Source organism: Gobio gobio (genome assembly GCF_949357685.1).
Source record: "Gobio gobio genome assembly, chromosome: 24".
NCBI lineage: Eukaryota > Metazoa > Chordata > Actinopteri > Cypriniformes > Gobionidae > Gobio > Gobio gobio.
The window spans coordinates 10437716-10460156 of NC_137120.1; the positions used below are offsets into that span (position 1 = coordinate 10437716).

At 42.3% G+C, this 22441-nt stretch overlaps 1 protein-coding gene across 1 annotated transcript in view; it reads right to left on the minus strand.

Annotated features, from left to right (window-relative positions):
- Window positions 1-301: 301 nt before the first annotated feature.
- LOC307120330 (uncharacterized protein) overlaps window positions 302-22441 on the minus strand; it is a 35626-nt gene continuing 13486 nt past the window's right edge. The window contains exons 2-4 of the mRNA XM_079807320.1: window positions 3831-4163; window positions 964-1314; window positions 302-881 (exon numbers count right to left, since the gene is read on the minus strand). Coding sequence (XP_079663446.1) covers window positions 736-881; window positions 964-1314; window positions 3831-4163 — 830 coding nt within the window. The 3' untranslated portion in view covers window positions 302-735. The remainder of the gene's footprint in view (window positions 882-963; window positions 1315-3830; window positions 4164-22441) is intronic.

Consider the following 22441-nt stretch of genomic DNA (forward strand, 5'->3'; position numbering starts at 1 on the left):
TTAACTAGTTTTCTCCTACAATAAAAATGAATGGATGGTAACATTGACTTCTATGATGCTCAACACTCATAACTCATAACTTCAAATCTCAGAATGACCCTTTAAGGGAACTAACTGTTAGCAATTAACATTTTTCCTGTTGAATTTTTGTTAGAATTATTTTACATGTACTGTAAATCATATTGTATGTTTCTCTGTGCGATTAAAATACTTTTTAGTTGTTTGATTTAGCAAGGGATGGGACACCCTTTGGCAAGTTTTCTACGCCACAATATAAGAAGAAAACAGATTCACAGATGTTAAAAGAAATGAACAGGATTGATGTTCCAGTTATACACAGACACAAACACTCTACAGTCGAGTCTGATAAACTAAATCAAGATTGAATGCAGTCTCAACCAGAAATTCTCAGCAGTTAAACCTGCAACCATCAGCAGAATAGCAAAACATGCTCCTCCTATCAAGTAAATAAATACACATATTTACACCTTCATCAGCTATTGAGTGAACTGATAACTGGCGCCATCTGGTGTTTTATCGCCTAAAAACAGTGCTCATGGTAAAACAAACTGAAAACAAATAGATTGAAGTACCCGCTCAAGGGAAAATGAACTGAATAAGACTCACTAGTGACAGACCGATAAATGCTGATGATGTGTTGACGGTGGATGCTGCTGCTGTTGGTGCTGATCTTCAGTTCATAAACTACAGAGTCTTCAGTTCTGCTGTTTGTGATCAGCTGTACATAATACTTACATTATTTTGTAGTGGTGTATAGATCTTGTGGCGATAGTAAATCACAGCAGCAGCCGCTGCAGCAAACACCAGCAGAACAACAACAACACATATTCCTTCTACAGCAGCTGAAGACAGACCTGAACCTGGAACAATAAAGACAGACAGACATTATTATTAGATTTACAAATATTGAACTGTATTTTAAAATTCTGAAATGATGCTCACCATCACCAGTTACAGTAACACTGAATCTCCTAATGCTGCTGATGCTGCTGAAACGGATGCCACTGCTGGTGATTAGTACCTGATAATCTCCAGAGTCTGTGGTTTTAGTGTTTGTGATGGTCAGAGATCCAGTCACATGATCCAGCTTCAGTCTGTCTCTGAATCTCTCTTTACATTGATCATCTTCACAGATCTGACTCTGATTTCCACTGATTTCAGCGATGAGAGTGTCATTAAAATACCACGTCATCACATCATTTTGTTTTTTTATTACACTAGGATCAAAAGTAAAAGATTCTCCCTCCTTTACTGTCTTGGTCTTCGTTTTATCCGTCTCTGCACCAGCAACACCTGAAACACAAATTGGCTTTATTTTGCGGTTAAAAAAAACCCAGCAACAACATGAAAGAATTGAAAGCGTGGCTCTAGAAGATATGAGTATATAAAACAAAATAACGGATGAGATATTAAAGCTACACTGTGTGATATTTTCCCCCATCTAGTGGTGAAAAGGTATATGACCATCCAGTGAATTTTAGTTTCTGTTCCTCTCAATTCCGATTTCGTTTCAACTCCTACGGTGGCCGATTTAGTCCAAGATAAACATGGCTTCCAGTTCGATCCCATTACCTTATGTATTTTCAATGGCATATTATAAACTTACGAGAATACTTTATTACTTGAAAGAAGTAAATATACATTAATGAGCACATATATTTTTGAAAGAACTAAGTGTTTTTAGCTAAGAATAGACTAAAAAAGTTACACAGTGTAGCTTTAATGTAATGAGGGACTTTCAACTAGCCTGGCTCCGCCCTCCTAGACTGAAAAAACAGGAAAACACAATTTTCTTAATTATATTATTTGTGATCTACACAACAAATTTGTGTTTCTCTTCTAAACATGATTTCATTGCTTTCAATTAATGTAATTCTCTAAAATGTGCATTTCATTTGTACATAGAGTCTGGCCACTCTCCATTGACAAGCTTTTAATTCCTTGAAGGCGGGAACTCTGTTGAAGTTTAAAACTATTGGATCTGCCAAGAGTCACTCTGGATCTGCCATAACCAATCGCTAACGTTTGGTCGTGACGTATGTCACGCGCTGTTCGCCTTTGATTCTCACATTAACTGTGTGCACACCACCTCAGTGTCAGTGATACAACCTTGTGCATTCGGATTGTTATTTATTCACGGTGGAGAGGAGAGTTTTGTGATCGGAACGCGCTGCTCTCGTGGTGCATACCTTGTGCAATCATAACATGATTGTTTGCTGTAAATAAAATGTCATATGCTTGGTATGATAAGAATAAATGCTGCCATAACTAACAGCCCAATGCAAATGTTTACCTGCTTTTCTTCTTTTATTTTTTGAGCGGTGATGAAATATTTTGCTCTTGTAAACACTTGCCAGCATTTAAAGAAATACAAGTCTAGAAATGCAAATTACAGCGAAGCGCAGCTGTACAGTGCTCTGCAGGGGTCAATAAAGGATATAAACAGTGAATTTTGTGATATATTCTTGAAAACTCAGAGATGTGGATTCGGAGAGCAATTACATTACTACACGACCTTGGTGTTTGTCAAAAGCAGTCGATAATTCAGCCTGGGGTTTTTCTCGCGGGTGGTGGGAGACGGACGGCTTCAGCCAACTCCTTCACCACTAACGGAGCGAGCTGAAAAAGACTTTCCCCGGACCACAACATCATGGCCACCAACAAAACTCAGCAGTGATTGTTCTTGCTCCGTGTAACGGAGTTTGTTTGTTCAGGGAAGAAGGAGGCGGGAACCGGCAAACTTTTAAAGGTCCCGTTTTTCCTGTTTTTTTGAAGCTTTGATTGTGTTTACAGTGTGCAATATAACATGTGTTCATGTTTCGCGTGTAAAAAAACACAGTATTTTTCACACAATTTACTTATCTGTATACCGCTGTTTTCACTGTCATAAAACGCGTTGAGGATTTCCTTGATCTATGAAGTCCTTCCTTCAGTAACGAACGAGCCCCGGCGCTACGTCATATTCTCGCGCATGCGTCGTGGAGGCACACGCGGAAGGCAATAACAAGCTGGATAAAGGTGTTATTTTGATTTTTTTTTTGCGCACAAAAACTATTGTCGTCGCATCGTAAGATTATTGTAGAGTCACTGTGGTGAGATGGACTTTGTAACGACATTTTAAGTGCCTTTTATCGGTCTTGGGAGTATAAGTGTACTGAATGCCAATGGAGGCCAATCTGAAGCCTTTCTCAGCCACCAGCTTTCAGCAAAAATATCTTCATTTGTGTTCCGAATATGAACGGAGGTCTTACGGGTCTCGAACGACATAAGGGTGAGTAATTAATGCCAGAATTTTCATTTTTGGGTGAACTAACCCTTTAATATTCTCGGAGGAGGGGTTTATGTAAATATTGAGCCTGGTGATGTCACCAACCCTGGAGGAATGTGTGTAGTCACCTACTGGCCGTTTGCTGTAGTTCTTAGAAATGGATTTCTTTAAAAGCAAATATCTCCCTTTGCTTTAAACTTTGAACGTTGTAACTTTGCAGATGTTGTTTATGCTAAAGCAGCAACATTACACGCTAGCTAAAGTTAGAATAGTGAAATCGTGGTTTACCACCCCTTTAAAATAAAAATGTTTGTCACTTCATCTGCCCGATCCGCGGTTTATCCTGGTGTCTGCGGCTGTAACCACCAACCGCGCATCTCTAATGAGCGCACACTTTGGGTGGGAAGTTTATTTACAAACTAAAAGATAATGGTGAGAACATAACTTAGGAGAGGAAGCATACAAAGGAAACAGGAACGATAAACACATTGTGAGCAAACATGTATAACATTAGTCTTTAAACATTTATTAAATGACTCACCATGGACAGTCACACTAAAGATCTTCTCACTGACGTTGTTGCTGCTGTTGATCTGTAGTTTATAGTGTCCAGAGACTGTGGTGTTGATGTTTGTGATAGTCAGAGATCCAGTCTGATGATCCAGCTTCAGTCGGTCTCTGAATCTCTCAGTACCTTCATTACACAGAATGTCTGTACAGGGTCTGAGATCTCCATTGATTTGAGCGATGCGGGTGTCATTAAAATACCACTTAATCTTTTTGTGTTGGTTTGTTTGAACATCAGTGTGTAAAGTGACTGAATCTCCCTCCATCACTGACACTGACACTCTGTCTGTACCAACACCCGATGCACCTGAAGAAATAACAGTTCATTCACTTTAAATTAGGACATGAACAAGCAGTGAAAAATTTTTTTCTTGCTAAATTTAAAAAAAAATAATTATATGTATGTAATGTGTTTGTTTGGTGTGAGCCTTTGTCAGACCCACATTTCTATCCTTCTGGGTTACATAGGCTAATACATTTTAACAAATTTGTGCTTGATTGTGAGCATTAGACATTTGAGAAATAAAGTCACAAGGGTTCAATTTCAACACTGAACACAGCATGTGATGAACTATGACTATAATGTACAACATCAACATTTCTGTAAGATATATAGAGGGAACTGCAAGAAGATCCAGGAATAAAATACTTGTTTTAAAAAATAGTTGGGGAGAAAAAGCTTAAAGAAAAATGAACATTGGGTGAGAGTCATACTGCAGGGGCATAGCCAGAACGTTTTTTTCAGGGGTGGCCAGGTAAGACCGAGTGATTTTATTGGGGTGGCCAAAGTCTTTCAAACATGAACAAAGTGTAGACAGTCTTTCCCTGCTTTGTCTGTATTCTCAAACGTGTTATGCTTATTGTCCTTTGCTAACCAAAATTTTGCCCTAAGAAAACAGATATCAATTAACATTACAAAAATAGAAAAGTTACAAAATTGAAACAACATAGAAGTTTGTAAAAAAAGAAACTATAGCCTTGCAATGGCCAGAGGTGTTGAAGTTAGAATCCACTCACCGCTGGAGTTTTTGTCCAGTGCCGAGTTCTGTACATGCGCTAATACTCTCTAAGTGTAGACATATGTATATAAGAGATGAATTGCGTCGTCAGCTTCACTGATTAATATTACAGAACTTTGTGAGATCACGTTCACCTCTTTGCATGCTGTCTAGGCGATAAAAAGATTATTAACAGGCCTATGATATACTCAGAATTTGAATAATACTTTTGTTTTCTATTCTTGACAATATTTTTGTATCGAAATCAGGCTAATATAAATGTCAGGAAAACATGATTCCTGGGTGCATGTCAATATCCATGGATCACTTGATCTTTGGTAAGTTGTAAACAACACTATATCGAGTCCAAACCTTTAGTTTAAACCGATAAGTGTTTTTCTTTTTTTTTTTAACTTGTGTTTCCCCTATTAAAATCCTATCATGCAGCAGCTCTTCTGCCACTCAGTCCCGGCTAAGGGGGCGTGTTCCGGTGGGAAAGTGTCGGCGATGCATACCCTCTATTGTATGCTAACATTTGTTTCTGCTAAGGAAACATTCGCATTACCTCAACTTTAACAAACTTTCCCAAAAAGGTAGAAAAACTTAGGTAAATAAAATTGGCTTTCCTAACCTGATCATCACCGTATCCTCTTGTGTTGCTCACTTGTGCTGAACTTGAAATATTACCGCTCGCTTCTACCCTGTAGGTTACACACGGAGGTCTGTGCACAAACCACAGTGCCAAACCGCTTCACCAGAAACCCTGCCCTGCAGTTTATTTCGTTGGTTAAGGTTACAGTGAAGGGTAGGTTTAGGGATCAGTGTTTAGTCAGTACTTTGATTGACAACTGTGATTGAAATTTATCTGATTGTCACGTGATGTGGTAGTAAGCGAAGCACGCTGCGTCTCGCGCTCTTGCACTTTGGCAAATGTTTGTTCATCTTTAAACTCCCTGTTTGTAATCTAACTCTCTCCTAAACTTATCTAAAGTAGTATATTTACTAGCCTGTTGATCTGCTATTGAGCTGCTGTGACCAATGCCGAAAAGCGGTGCAGACCGACCCAAACGCCGAGGCGGTCACCATGGCATCTCTCACCGACCTGCTCGATTCTCATCGAACCGCCATCTCCGAGGACTTTAAACAAACTCTTTCATCTCTTGAGACCAAGTTGAACGGTGTTATAACTACCGTGACAGAACATGCTGAGAAACTCGAAATTCTCGAGAGTGAAGGTGATGCGCGAGAGTTATGCATGAAGGCTGCCAATGAAGCTATCATCAAGCTCCAGACAGACCATACTTAACTAGCAAGAGTCACAGAGCCGGCGCAACAACATCAGGGTAATTGGTGTACCTGAGTCCATGGAGGGGCCCTAACCGACAGCTTTCTTCACTTCTCGAGGAAGTCTTTGGAGGGGTCCTCGATTTGCCTGTGGAGTGTGAACGGGCGCATAGAGCCTCCACCTAACCAGTGGCCAAGACCGGTTATCATTCGTCTACTCAGGTTCCAGGTAAAGGACAAGATTATCCGCCATGCCCGGACCATGAGGGGTAGGCTGAAATTCCGTTACCATCCCATCCTTGTGTTCGAGGATTTTCCTCCATAGATTATGGAGCAGAAAAATTAGTTCAAGACGATTATGTCGGAGTTGTACGAGCGAGGGCTCAAGCCGGCCCTGCTGTACCCGGCCAGGCTTTACATCAAGCTGGAGTCGGGATGTAGGAAACTCTTGCCTACGGTAGCTGAGGCTGAACCCTTCATTACCTCCTTGCCATCGCGGAACACCTAAGATATAATTTGCCTAAATGCGATGAGGAGTAGGCCAACACCTGGCGTACACCCAAAACCACAGTGACTTTGAGATTTATCAATATGGACGTTGGCATACAGCACGCTCAAATCCTACGCCAGCTCAGGAGGTGGTGTACGCACGTTTTGAGTTAGTGCGAAAATGCGCAGAAAAACAATTCCTAACACCACAAAACGTGCTGACAAAGATATGCTATATTATGACCCACTGTGAAAAAACAACAACAACAACAACTAAAGCCCTATTCGCACGGGATAAGTAGGCTATTATCTGGGGACCTCATGTGATTTAGAAATTACTCCCCCACATCTGAATTTTGCGTGGCGCATTGGCACAGGATAAGCTGTGATTTTACTCGAATTTACTGACTTATCTCCCGGATATGATGTAAAGACTTGAAAATGTTTTTTCGTTATAGATATAGCTGTATGAAATTATAAACAGTCGTATCGATATCAGGTTGATTGTTTTATAGTAATAAAAATAATTTTGTTCAGTTAGAGAACAGACGCAATTAAAAACGTAACTGAGCAATATAATAACAATATACGACGGAAGATTCAGTTTCAAAGCTAAATGTAAAAGTGCCCATTTAAGCGAGTTGTCATGTCATTGTACTGTTCTGTTTTTGTGTTTTTCATTAAGAATAATATTAAACACACCATTCAAGCAATTTACTCCCAAATTGGTGCTCATTCTAAAGTGAAAGTATAATCCGCGCGGCCGCACGGGACTTCATAACGGTGCGCATTATATGCAGCCTAGCTCCATTCTTCGTGAAAGATAAAGATAGAAATGCGCACAGGACACATAAACCTTGGAAAAATTATATACGATCCGCCTAATCCCGGCCAAATCACAGAGATGCCAATTCGCACGGGACTAATGTTATCACAGGACCTCGGTGTTTGGCGAAATATGGTAGGTCATTTGCGGGGGAATTTTTACTTTACATATTACAGACATGGCCGATTCGCACGGGATTAAGATCACAGACACTCTCTGCAATTATTACAAATCACCAGAGGTCCCCACATAATAGGCTACTAATCCCGTGCGAATAGGGATATAGTAATTATAAACTTCAGTGTTTATTTTTGTGCAACATGGACTTCAATGTTTAATTTGTGTGACTTTACCAAAGCATTTGATTTGTAGGCATATGTATTCCTCCAGTTGCGAGCCTGTGCGCTTTACCTGACGTTTCAGGGTTAATAATAATAAGAATCTTACAAATTGTCATGCAATTATTAATGTGAATGACTCATCACTATTGTACACCCCAATACATGTGACGTGATACGAAATAAAATGCAAATTATTTCAAAACATGTGCTGTAAAATAATGAATTGTGATAGGTAATTTCTCATCCAAACAGCTATTTAAACTGGATTTCCACCGTACACCTTTTTGTGGGCGCCTTTAATCCCACTCTTTAATCTCCCAAATAAAACAATTTGGGTTTTTTTCCACTTCCCTGGTGATGGTCTCGATCTCCACGTCAGAGAAGTTTCGCTTCTTTGCCGTCTTCCGTGTGTCCATGGCGTAAAATGAGGGCGTGGGGGAGGCAGAGACTTGAATATATTGGGGCGTGTTATTCTAATGACGATCGTTTTCAGCTGCAGCATTTATCATTTCAGAGGTGCGCACAGCTTCATAAATCAGGCGGTGAGAGGAGTGTAAGCATAATCTTATGCCAACATATATGCCCGTTTCTACGCAAGATTGATAAATGAGGGCCATTGTGCTTATTACTTTTAAGAGGTTAAATTTATGCGAGTTGGCACTAATGACTGTGGCGTGATACAAATTGTTTACACTATGGTACCAGAATATTTCTTTGTGTTGTGTATATGTGCGTGTGTTTGGTTGCTTTGTGTGTGTTTGCAATGTCTTAATGTAATCCCAGGAAACTCCATGATCATCCTGTATTGTTTATATTATGGTTTTTGATTATTTTAATATAGTTGGAGATTCTCAGCACTGCATTGATATGATAATGTTTTTGACCCTGATAACTTAAAAACATTCAATTATATATAATTATTCACTGTTACATTTAAACATCAGAAGCTTAAACAAACATCATGCTGATTTAGCTTTCTTACTGTCTAACTCAAGTTGTCCTTTTGATGTTATTGGGTGTAGTGAAACCTGGCTCAATGATTTTTCACATGCTGATTTATTTAATCTTGATGGGTACAATATACACATTAAGAACAGACCAAATATAACAGGTGGAGGGGTCTGCCTCTTTTTTAAGAGTAGTTTCCAAGTAAATACCTGTGATTTTTATTTAGAGGATGACCACTGTGAGTCTTTATTCATTGAGATTAACAATAATGGCAAAACATTTATTGTCTGAGAACTCTATCGTCATCAGATTCTATTTTTGACACATTTTGCTGTAAATTAGAACGAGCACTGCGTCGGAACGACGAATTTGGGGATGCTCCCTTAGCAACAGCGTGTCTGAAGTATGAGTGAAACTATTCCAATCCTGATTGGTGTTGCGTCATGACGTACATGTGACGGCATACCCGGAAGATACATAAGAGGGGCCGGCGCATAGTAACAGCAATTATCTCGATGAAGCATGCGCTCCAGGCGTGACGAGGTGTGGCGACGAGACGCAGTGTTCGTTCCCTTTCTCAGGGAACAAGGGTTATAGACATAACCCGAGCCGTTCCCTTTCGAGGGAACTCGCACTGCGTCGGAACAACGAATTTGGGGAACGAGTACCCACTATGCCACACCGAGGGTCACGCCTGCCCTAGTGTGAAGCTGGAGACCAGGCACAGCTAGGACTGGAGCACCCTAGCACCGGGCGTCGTAGGGAGGTGTAAGCTGTAAAATCTTATAAAAGATATGGGGTAGACCACCCAGCTGCCTCGCAGATATCCTGCAGCGGGACTGCAGAAAGGAGGGCCACCGAGGAGGCCATGCCCCTGGTGGATTGAGCCCTCACTGCCATAGGTGAAGGCAAATTGCGCACCTGATAAGCCGTGGCTATAGCCTGGACAATCCAGTTGCTGATTGTCTGAGTAGAGGCAGGCAGCCCTTTCTTGGGTGAACCAAAGCACACTAGCAGCTGTTCTGATTTCCTCCACTGCGCAGACTTCTCCAAATATATTTTAAGAGCTCTGACCGGCAGAGCAGGTAAAGTCTCCCTTCTTCCGCCGTCACGTGAGGTGGAGGATGGAAAGCCTGAAGAACCAATGAAATGGCCACACTAGATGGCACCTTGGGCATGTAGTCCCTCTTAGAATGTAAGATGGCCTTAACTCCGCCAGGGGCAAACTCCAGGCAAGTCGGCGTCCCCGCCAAGGCCTGGAGGTCCCCCACTCTCCTCAGAGAAGTGATAGCAAGGAGAAAGGCCCCCTTAAGGGTCAGGTTCTTTGCCTCAGCCGACTCCAGTGGCTCTTTGCCTCAGCCAACCCTTCAAGTACCACTGTCAGATCCCAGGTTGGAACTCGAGCCACAGGCCTCATCAGAGGAACCCCACAGCCCCACAGAGGAACCGTACAACCAGATGGTCCCTACCCAAAGGCCCATCACTCACAGGAGCGTGGAAAGCCCCAATGGCAGCCATGTACACCTTGAGTGTGGACGGGGTAAGAACCGTAGAGAAGGTATTTTGGAGGAACTTTGGCACTGAAGCCACTGGGCAGTTAACTGGGTCCACCTCACGCTCTCTACACCAAGTGGAAAACACGTTCCACTTCAGGCTGTACAACCTCCTGGTGGAAGGAGCCCTGGAGCTGAGCAAGGTCTCGACAACATCTGCTGACAGTCCAGCCTCTAGGTACCAGGCCCCCTCAGGGGCCAGACCCAGAGGTCCCAAAACTCTGGACAGGGGTGAAATATTGTGCCCTCTGCCTCAGGCAGCAGATCCCTCCTCAGAGGGACCTGCCACAGGAGACCGTCTAGCAGTGCTACAATGTCTGAGAACCATACCCGGGTCGGCCAGCAGGGTGCTACTAAGAGTAGGCTGATCCCTTCTCGGCTGACCTGCTCCAAGACTCCCGGGAGCAGAGTGATCGGGGGATATGCATACAGACGCAGCCTCGGCCACGTCTGCATCACTTAGAGAATAACCACAGTGGACAGTGGGACATCTCTCGAGATGCGAACAGATCCACTCCCACTGGGCCGAATCTCTTGCACATGGCCTCCACCACCTCTGGGTGGAGTCGCCACTCCCCGGGCCTCAGCCCCTGCCTCGACAGGACATCTGCTCCCTGGTTTTGATCCCTGGGGACATACATCGCTCGGAGCGACGACAGTTTCCCCAGGGACCACAGGAGGGTCTGGTGAGCCAATCTGCATAGAGGGCGCGACCTCAAACCCCCCCGATGATTCAGATACGAAACTATCGACGTATTGTCTGTTCGTATCAGGACATGGCGGCCGCGAAGGTCCGGGAAAAAGCTCCTCAGAGCTCTGTAGACTGCCAGCATTTCCAGGCAATTTACGTGCCAGGAGGAATGCCAGGCCTCCCACGGACCTCTCGCAAAGCGGCCGTCCATGACCACGTCCCAACCAGTGAGGGAGGCATCAGTTGAAATGGTTTTCTGGCAACATGATGCTCCCAGCACTGGCCCCCGGGACAGGAACCAAGGTCTCTTCCATATGACGAGAGAACAAAGGCATCTGCGCATTACCCTGATCATACAGAATGGTTTTCCCCTTGAGGAAAACCCCCCTGGTTCCCAGCCAACACTGTAGGGATCTCATGCAGCAGGCCAAGAGATATTGTGTTGGACGCAGCCGCAATAAGGCCCCCAAGTCCTTAAAACTGCTTCACAGTGATGCTGTGGCCTAGCTTCAATTTAGAGACCACCGCCCGTATGGACTCGATACGCGTGGGAGACAATTGTGCCCACAACGTAGGGAATCCCATATGACTCCCAGGAACATGGTTCTCTGAGTAGGAGTCAACACGCTACTGCGTGTAGAGTCTCAACCCCAAGCACTGAGAGCAGCCAAGGACGACACCTCAATGCCGAACTGCTGCTACTCGCGACTGGGCCAATATGAGCCCAGTCGATGTAGTTCAGCACACGGATGCCCCAGAGACTCAGTTGGAGCCAGAGCTGCATCCATGCACCCGAGAACGTGTGAGGGGACAGCCAGGCCATATGGAAGAACCTGATATTGGTACGCTTCGCTCCCGAAAGCGAACCGTAGGAACTTCCTGTGACATAGAAGTATGGATACATGGAAGTATGCGTCCTCTTCAGATCCATTGTGACAGACCAGTCCTCAGACTGGATCTGAATCACGATGGAGGAATTGTAAGCATCTTGAATCTGAATCTCCTCAGAGAATGATCCAGGTACCTCAGATCTGAAGTTGGACACAACTCGCCATCCTTCTTAGGAACTATGAAGAACCGGCTGTAGAACCCGGACTCCCTGTCTGGCGGAGGAGCACGTTTTGTGGCCTCCTTACCAACAGGGAGTGAACTTCCAGTTCCATTACCCGAACCTGCCAGGGGACCACTGCCGTCCAGGCCACCCCATTGAACCTCGGGGGAAGGGAACCTCTCGAGGCTGGCTTTGGGTGTCCACTGAGCCTCACTCACAACCCTTTGAAGCGGCTGACCGGCAGGGAGCAGTCAAGAATGATTCTCAGTGTGCGGACGCGTTCCCTGCCAGCCGCAGGTCTCTCTCTCTGGAATATTATCTGACTTTGAGGAGTTAGATATTTTTATTCAGCCTATTCAGACCATGTTTCACTGGTTGGGTGTTTATGGCTGCATTTAATTCTGAGGAATTCAAATGAAATATTATCTGACTTTGAGGAGTTAGATATTTTTATTCAGCCTATCATTCAGACCAGGTTGCACGTGTTGGGTGATTATGTTAGCATTTAATTCTGAGGAATTAAATGGCATTTTATCTGACTTTGATAAGTTAGATATTTTATATCAGCCTGCCATCCAAAGTGTGTGTAACTTGTCTGAATTTTCATCTAAGAGTGGGAGCATAACATGCATGGGCAGTTCCTGAGGGGGCTGCTTTCATGCATTGTGAGGTTTTCTCCTCCTTGGAGCACTCAGGAAGTTGATGTTATTCTCGCCGCCTTGTGGCCTGTGGGACGCATCAGTTTCCAGCAATTGCTAATCGCAGTGTTCGCCCTAGTTGTTGCGGCCCTGTCAAGCTGCTCCCTTAGATGAGGCCCCTGCTGGCCAGCCCCCTCTCCTGGGAAGGAGCGATCAGGGTCGCCTCCCCTGTGGAGCTTTTGGGAATCGATGTTGTGCTCCCGCCGTCTAGTACGCTTCGGGCCACATCGATTTCCTGCGAACGCTCACTGCTCCATCCGCCTCTGCATTTGAATATGCTGCCATAATCACCAGACGATACTGATTTAATAAGTATTTTAAATTCTCGCAATCTACACGTTGCCTCAGCAAAGCGAGATTCGAGCAGTTATAATACAATTGGCTTTCCTCCCTCGAGATGAAAGTCAACAGGCGCGAGGCTGAAACACCCGAAAGGCGCACGGCTGTACGCGTCGAGATATTTCTCAATGAAAACAGCCAGCACCCTCAGGAGCTGACTGCATGCCTCGCACCCAACCAGTATCACATGCACACCGACCGCGTGTGTCACTTTAATTGCAGACCCGTAACCTGCGGGTATAATTTCAACTGCCTCGATGCTGAGTACGTCTGATTCCTCAGAACCAGACCGCTCAAGCATCGGATCCTCCACCCCGGGGGAAGAAGCCGCAGCGCGGGCTTCCACGCGGGGAGGGAGAACATCTGAACTGTCAGACGAAAACTGGGAAGATGCCTCAGCAGTCCCAAATCTCGCTGACACGTCCATCTGTGAGCCCCATGACCGGCATCGCCGCACCGTCTCTGTGGATGCAGGACCCGATCCACGGGGCTCACAAGTCTTGCCGGCCTCATTGAACACGGCCAGCCGCGAGCAAAGCACCCTGGGCGGCAGCTTATCACAATCCTCGATTTTCCTCGAAAGCCACCCTAGCGTGCTGCACGCCCAGGCACTGTACACAAAGCATACGTGTGTCCGTGTTCGTTTCCTTTTTTTCCCTCGAAAGCCACCCTAGCGTGCTGCACGCCCAGGCACTGTACACAAAGCATACGTGTGTCCGTGTCCGTGCCTGTGTCCGTTTCCTTTTTTTTCCCTCGAAAGCCGCCCTAGCGAGCTGAACGCCCAGGCACTGTACACAAAGCATATGTGTGTCCGTGCCTGACATATAACAGGGACACGGGTGCACACAATGCTAGTATTGAGTTGCCATACTTTTCACTTTCATAAATGTATTCTTTTTTTGTGACAAACAACACCAAATAGAACACCGTTACTATGCGCCGGCCCCCCTTATGTATCTTCCGGGTATGCCGTCACATATACGTCATGACGCAACACCAATCAGGATTGGAATAGTTTCATTCATACTTCAGATACGCTGTTGCTAAGGGAGCATCCCCAAATTCGTCGTTCCGGTGTTGTGCTGTCTGACATTACAGACCATTTTCCCATTGCCATATTTTTTGGCTCTGGCAAATCATTCTCTCCTCCACTTTCTAAAATGAAAACTAAAATTCTTAACGAGAGAACTTTACAGCAGCTGACTGTTAACCTACGGGCCAAGTCATGGGAAGATGTCTATGACAGTGGGACTCCTGATGCTGCACATGACAGTCTGATAAAGATCATTCAAGACTCCATCAAGGACACAATCCCTGAGAAGACTGTCAGATGCAGCACTACCCTCCAGAATCCTTGGATTACAAAGGGAATTTTAAAGTCTATTAAATATAAAAGTAGGCTTTATAGATCTTATATGAAAAAACCTTCTAGCTTAAATAAAGATAAATATATTTCATATAAAAATAGATTAACTCAGATCATAAGAAAGAGCAAAAGAAGTCATTATACAGAACTCTTAAAAACTTCACAGGGGGACAGTAGGAGGTCATGGAATGTGTTAAATGAAGGAGACACAAACCTATTGTTCTGCCCAACCTTAGTGATGTCAAAGCAAATCTTGCACAGAGTTTTAATAATCATTTCGCCTCAATAGGTGTGAATCTTTCTAAGAAGATAAGTCAACCCCAGGGTGTCACTTTTAAGCATTTTTTTCCGGTAGCTACATGCATTCATTTTTTATGAAACCAACAAATAGTACTGAACTCCTCAAGATCATGTTGGACTTGAGGAGCTCATGCACCGTTGGCATGGATGGAATATGTAGTAAGATCATGAAAGCCATTGCGAATGTCATTGTAGAGCCACTGGCTCATTGTATCAACCTTTCTTTACTTACTGGCATTGTACCCAAAATGACAAAAACTGCAAAGTTAATACCTATTTTTAAATTGGGCGACAGAAATGATATAAACACAATTATAGGCCCATATCAATTCTACCCACTTTTTCTAAAGTAATGGAGAAAGTAGTATACGATAGACTCAGTGGCTATTTTGATAAACTAGGTATTCTTGTTCCATCCCAATACGGTTTTCGAAAGAAGAGCACAACAATACTATAGGGCAATACTCGACCTCATAGAACAAATTAATGACCGCATGGAAGAGGGAAAATGTGGTGTCAGTATTTTCTTGGACTTATCAAAAGCCTTTTATACCATTGACTTTGATATTTTATTGCACAAATTGCATTACTATGGTATTAGAGGTTTAGCACTTGAATGGTTCAGAAGTTATTTATATGAGAAGGAACAGTATGTTTATGATGATGATCATAATTCTACTTGTAAGCCTATAATATTTGGGGTCCCCCAGGGTTCTATTTTAGGCCCTCTCTTATTCATTCTATATACATAAATGATTTTATAAATTCTTCTAAAATTTTTCACAAAATAAATTTTGCTGATGACACACATTTGTTTACATCACACCGGAATCCACTTATTCTACAAGATATACACTCACCTAAAGGATTATTAGGAACACCTGTTCAATTTCTCATTTATGCAATTATCTAATCAACCAATCACATGGAAGCTGCTTCAATGCATTTAGGGGTGTGGTCCTGGTCAAGACAATCTCCTGAACTCCAAACTGAATGTCAGAATGGGAAAGAAAGGTGATTTAAGCAATTTTGAGCATGGCATGGTTGTTGGTGCCAGACGGGCCGGTCTGAGTATTTCACAATCTGCTCAGTTACTGGGATTTTCATGCACAACCATTTCTAGGGTTTACAAAGAATGGTGTGAAAAGGAAAAAACATCCAGTATGCAGCAGTCCTGTGGGCGAAAATGCCTTGTTGATGCTAGAGGTCAGAGGAGAATGGGCAGACTGATTCAAGCTGATAGAAGAGCAACTTTGACTGATATAACCACTCGTTACAACCGAGGTATGCAGCAAAGCATTTGTGAAGCCACAACATGCACAACCTTGAGGCGGATGGGCTACAACAGCAGAAGACCCCATCGGGTACCACTCCTCTTCACTACAAATAGGAAAAAGAGGCTACAATTTGCACGAGCTCACCAAAATTGTACAGTTGAAGACTGGAAAAATGTTGCCTGGTCTGATGAGTCTCGATTTCTGTTGAGACATTATTTTTAGATTGTTTTCTCCCCTCTAAACTGTTTCTGGAGCACATCCTCAGCTGCTGTCCGAGAGCACTGGGCAAGGGGCGCTACCGTTGGCGCCATGACCAAGTTCTGAAGGCCATAGCAAATACCATCAGCTGTGGAATTGGCCACTGTAAGCGCCTCCGCCCAGTGAAGAACACCATTGCTTTCGTCCGGGCTGGGGAGAAGCCAACATTAGCTGCCAGGGCCACCTCATCTGGCCTGCTAGCAACAGCACGAGACTGGGATTTGAAAGTTGACCTGGGGAAGCAACTGAAATTCTCAGGAGCTGTCGCCACCTCAACACTGCGACCTGACATGCTACTCATCTCAGAAACCTCCAAGCAGATCGTTCTCCTGGAACTCACTGTACCCTGGGAGGATCGTATCGAAGAGGCCAATGAGAGGAAGAGGGCAAAATACGCTGAGCTAGTGGAGGAGTGCCGTAACAATGGGTGGCGAGCGCTGTGTGAGCCCATTGAGGTGGGATGCAGAGGGTTTGCTGGCCAGTCTCTCTGCAGGGCCTACAACATCCTGGGCATCATAGGGGCCAGTAAGCGAAGGGCCATCAAGGAGGCCACGGAGGCAGCAGAGGGTGCCTCAAGGTGGCTGTGGATAAGGAGAGGAGAACCATGGGTGGGGTAGGGCTACCTGGACACAAGCTGGGGCCTGATCAACCCCAGCTGGGTCGCCTGGGTGAGAGTGTATGATGCTTGAAAGATCCAAAACACTCTGTGACCCCAGGTAACATCACTGATGATGTGTCCAGGTTGCATCGAGTTGATGTATGTTACAAGCTCAAGCACGTCTCTCTTCACTGTTGTGTGAACATATTACGTAGCCTATCAAAACACTACAGAGACCGGGGCGTGTCCAGAAAGTCACATAGAGCAAATTAACATGGCAGATGTAGAGCAGCTGCATCCTCCACCAAGTAATTACAAATCCAGTGTGTGGAAACACTTTGGGTTTTATAAGAAAGCTGGAAATCTTGATAAAACCCATGCAATTTGTAAAATATGTCGTGCCACTATAAAATATACAGGCAGGACGACGAATCTGACAACACACTTGAAGCGCCGACACGGTGTGAGTTTGGAGATGCCGGCCTCCTCCACCTCTCACTCGGATTTAGCTGAACCTGCTACTGCTAGCGGGAAGCCGGGTGAACAAACGATCAAAACTTTTTTTCAATCGCAGCCGCCTAACAGTTCTGCTCATTCCAAGGCAATAACCGACGCAATCGCCTTTTTTATCTGTAAAGACATTCAGCCTTACAGCGTAGATAACGAGGGCTTCCAATATCTCCTCCACGTCTTGGAGCCGAGGTACCACATACCAGATAGGAAGCTTTTTTTACATTTGAATACAGTTATGAAATAACTGAAAGTTTTTTTTTTTTTTTTTGGTACTTATTATTATTGGTTATGTCAACATAGCACCTGTTTTCTGTTCACTGAGTAGCCTAAGCCTGTCTGCTGAAAGCACATTCATCTGCTAGCAAGTTATGGAACATTTCTTCAGTTTATCTCTGAGCAGCATCCTTAAATTGTTTCACTGTTAAATGTTTGAGCTGTTAAAAGTTTAAGTGGAGACAGAACAGGAAAAAAACATTTGGTTTTATTTAATCTTTTTTTTGCACTACCAAAACCTATTTGTGTAAGGCACTACAAATCAGCCGGCCGATATATCGGGCGGATATTTGCGATTTTTATGTGTATCGGCATCGGCATAGCCTATATGTTGGACCTTTTATTGTCTATTGTCTTTTAATATTGTCTATTGTCTATATTAATACAGTAACTTCTACATGTTGATGCCTTCTCAAGCCCCCTTACGAGCTGTGTTTGTAATGTTTGAGCATGACGTGCGGATGGACCGTTTGCAAGGTTGCTTTAAAATTCCGCTAGTGCTACTAGTGTCGCAGAAACTAAATACTGTAAGCACTAAGCTCCGTGCGATCAATCAAAGTGTGGGCGGCTGTAACGTGTAACGCTGTAACCTGATAACTATATCACGAAGAGAAATCACAATGTCCTGTATCGACAACCTGCCATTAATAAACATGCTCAAAAATATTACATGCAAATATATGATTGCCATGCCACGGCGGGCCACACTAAAAACCTACCCATAGCTTACCTTGTATGGCTGATGTCAGTTCTAAACGAGTTGGCTGGGTTTTGAATTGAAGATGTTGATGTTTATCACTTATCAGTTAGTTCACTTTCAAACAAAAGTGAACTATCAGACTGTCATAACTGACAGTTTAGCCATTTTTTTAATGACAAAAAAGGCGCTGTTAGTTGGATTCGAATCCGCTTATTGCCGCGAACATAACATTACTACTGGCGTGACGTAACTGAAGAGACGAATTAGCATATTTGTATTAATATTATAATAGAGTTCTAATGCATGACAAAATAAATCACATTTAAAATAATTACTGAAGAATTGTTAAACGTTAGAAAATAGTATTATTAAAAAAAATGCATTACCCTGGATCTGACAGGATGGGCAAGCTGTCAGGCCCACCCGTAGCTACGCTAGTGACATACACATTTCGCAAAATGAAGCAATGGAAAAGAAGTAGGCTGTACTGTGTGTGGGATAATTTCGACAGAAAGGGCGACGAAGTTACTTGCAAAATATGCTATGCGGTATTAAAATACAGCAGTAGTACAAGCTCTAGACTGGTGGAAAGCAAATGAAAGGCGCTTCCCAAGGCTGGCCACTCTAGTAAGGCGTTATCTCTGTATTCCAGATGTGTGAGACCACGTCGTTGAGAAGTACGTTGCACCACAGGCACCTGACACCAATGTCGTCGGCACAACAATAAATTAATCTTACCCTCGTTTTTTCCTTTATCTTTCTTATCAATCTTTAACTTTTTTTCTGTTTTGATGACTGAATATATTCTTCATACATATTGTGTATTGCATACAAAGTTGTATGTCAGTAATGTAAACTCTGCACTGTTTACTGTTATATTATTTTTTTTTTAAATTCACTTAAGGACTATGTGCAAATTATACACCATCAGAGTTGCAATTTTATTTCATTTTTACATTAAAAACAACTTTAAAGATAAACACATAAATTCAGTATTTATAATCTAAAAATCTGGAATGTGTCATCCAGAGCTTTAACTTTTGATGTTTTAGGAATATACTGTTGGCAATAATTTTACCTTACCATACAATGGGTGAATATACAATATATCAGACGATACACTATATTGTTTTCAGCAGAATGTGACAAGAAAGTATTTCTAAGTAGCCTATTATTTTCAAGAAATCTACAATGACAAAATGACTGAAAAAAATACTCTTTTAATCACAAAATGCAAAACAATGCAGGTGCATTTTCAAATGTTTTATCTGTCAGTAACGATTATTTTGTTTATCTACTGAAGATTTTATTTTTTATTTATTTTTTATTTGTAATAAGGATAGATATAAGTGGACAATAGCCTTTAATATGACTTAAAGAGGCAATAGTATCAGAAGTGAGTAATCATATTGTTTTAGTGAACAACCCTAAAATACAGTAAATGTATGAACAATAAACGTATGTATATTATGTAAAAACAAATGGCATCAGAGGGCGCCAGGGGTCTGATTGTTGTTACACTTTACATCAAATCAAATTACATCTAATGTTTAATTGCACTTAATCCGCAACGTTTGGCCACATCTTTATGCATCTACATGCAAACTCAGAACGAGGGGTTAAAGTTTTAGCCTATCTTATGTCATTTTGCTTATCAAGTAGATAAATGCATCTTGATTTAACAATTTTTACACTTTTTGACTGGAAATAAGAAAAAAATACTAAGACAGACAGCATTGTTGCATTTTTTGCAGTGTAAGGGATATAAATTGTAGACTATAGGCTCAGGGGCGGGTCTAGACAATTTTTCGTGGGGGGCCAGGCTGGGGCACAGACTCAGAGAGGGGTGGCACATTTAAATACATGTAAACAGTGAACCAGTATAAATAGCCCTACACTGGAGGTAATAATACTGTATATTATTGATAACAAAACGTATTATAATGAGTGAAAAGGAATTAAAAATGAGCAACTTCAAATGTGATATGAAATAACAAATAACTCAACAGTAGTAGAAGAACATGGGTTGTAGTAAATGCAATGCAAGCATGATTTTTTTCCATCATATATAGTTGTAAACAAGATGGACCAACATTAGACAACAGTAGAAAGGCTTTTGAGCTCAACAAGAAGCTGTAGCAGTGTTTATTCATATTCATATTACATTATAAATATATTATTTTTGTTTCCCACAGGATTTTGTGAGACTGTGCTGGGTAGACATTGGTCCCTCTAGGCTAGGGGGTGCTCCCCAAAAGAAAATTTTGTTCATTTTAAATTTAAATGCATAAATCTGGTGCATTTTGAGAGAAAAATTAAGTGACTAGATCCATAAAGAAATTAGTTTTTTGTAAACAATTTTGTACTTTAGTAGTAATTTATTTATTGGTTGCATAGATATGAATGGTGATGGTATAGGGCACATACATGATAGTTCATAAATGGTAAAACATGGAGAGTATGCATTCAAACCATCAAAAAAATACAGTAAAAGAGGTTACCTTTGTTGAATTAACTTATTTCTAGAATAATTAGTGGGGGCCTGTAATACATATTTGTTATGTGAATATTTAGGCTACTAGGGGTCTAACTGTTCAAATTACTCATGGTTCAGTCTGTATGTGCTATATTCAGGGAAAAAAGAACTACTGTCAAATAAAAATAAAGAAAATAAAAACGAATAATCTAACTATGCAAAAGCACAAATAAATACAATCAGAGCAAAGATACTTATAAAATAAACAGTGCTTTTCAGGTTTTTCTGGTAGGTCTAACATTAGTTCTCAGAAATGGAATATCAGTAATCAAATGTAAAATTACATTGCATATTTGACTGTATAAATTAAAGACTGTTATTAAAGTTATAAAAGCTAAAGCAGTGAGTGATTTACTTGTCTTTTATAGTTTGATTAACATTAAAAACACAGACAGCAGGAATATTAGTTTGCTAGAATACTCAAGACGATCATGTTGACAATTTTTGTGTGAATTTGTCCGTTTAAGCGCAAGACTTTAAAGAGAACTCAATATTTGCTCGAGACGCGAGTTTGCGCGCTTCGGATGAGCACAAACACACACACACACACACACACACACACACACACACACACACACACACACACACACACACACACACACACACACACACTTCTCACAGCGTGCACAACTTCTCATTCGCGTTTTCTAACTCCTGAATTGGCTTAGTTTTAGTTTATGTTTATGTTTGTGCTCAAATGTTTTTTTATAAGCTTTAAAGTAGAGAAACCAACCACCGCACTTCGCCGTCCGTTTGCGCCCACTATTTACTCCGATAACAGCACGTCATGGTAGAGTGGTTCCTCCCCAGTGCGGAGGCGCTCCACAACAACAACAGGGCGAGGAGTACAGTGGCCACTTGCATGCATACAATAAAATATAAATAAATCAATGCTCTGTAAAATATTAGTTTTAGTTAAGAAAACCGCTGGAACTACTTGTAAAGAATTCAAACTGACAAGTCCAACAACATATTACCTTCTGACTCTGATGGGGGGGGGGGGGGGGGGGGGGGGGGGACTTGGGGTGGCCAATTACATTTTGGGGGTGGCCCGTGCCAGAGCCATAGAGAGAGAGAGTTGCGACAACTCCATAGACTCCAATGGAACGGTTTTTTTTTACAGCAATGGCGGCTCGCGGAGACTCTCAATAGTTCCCGGAAGTAGCAGCCACGCCATAGAGAACAGCAGAACAGACCGTTTGTGATGCACTTTTAAAAGGTAAGACGTTTAATCAGTAAGATTTTAAATGATCAGCACATTTTAATCAAAATAACTTGTACATTAAAGCCTGCTTGTGTAGATTATTCATCATTAAAAAAAAAAATATATTTTAAAAACAACATCGCTGTAACTACATACTCATGTTACATATACATGTCGATGTGTAATAAAATTATTGAAAATCAATGCATTTATTGACAAGCGCAGTTCTGTCACTGTGACTATCCATTTGAATTGCCCGTCAAAGCACTTCCTGGAACTATTCGAGGTCTACATGAATCACGTGACTATCAAGCGTTTTGAACTTCCGTTGTCGCAACTCTC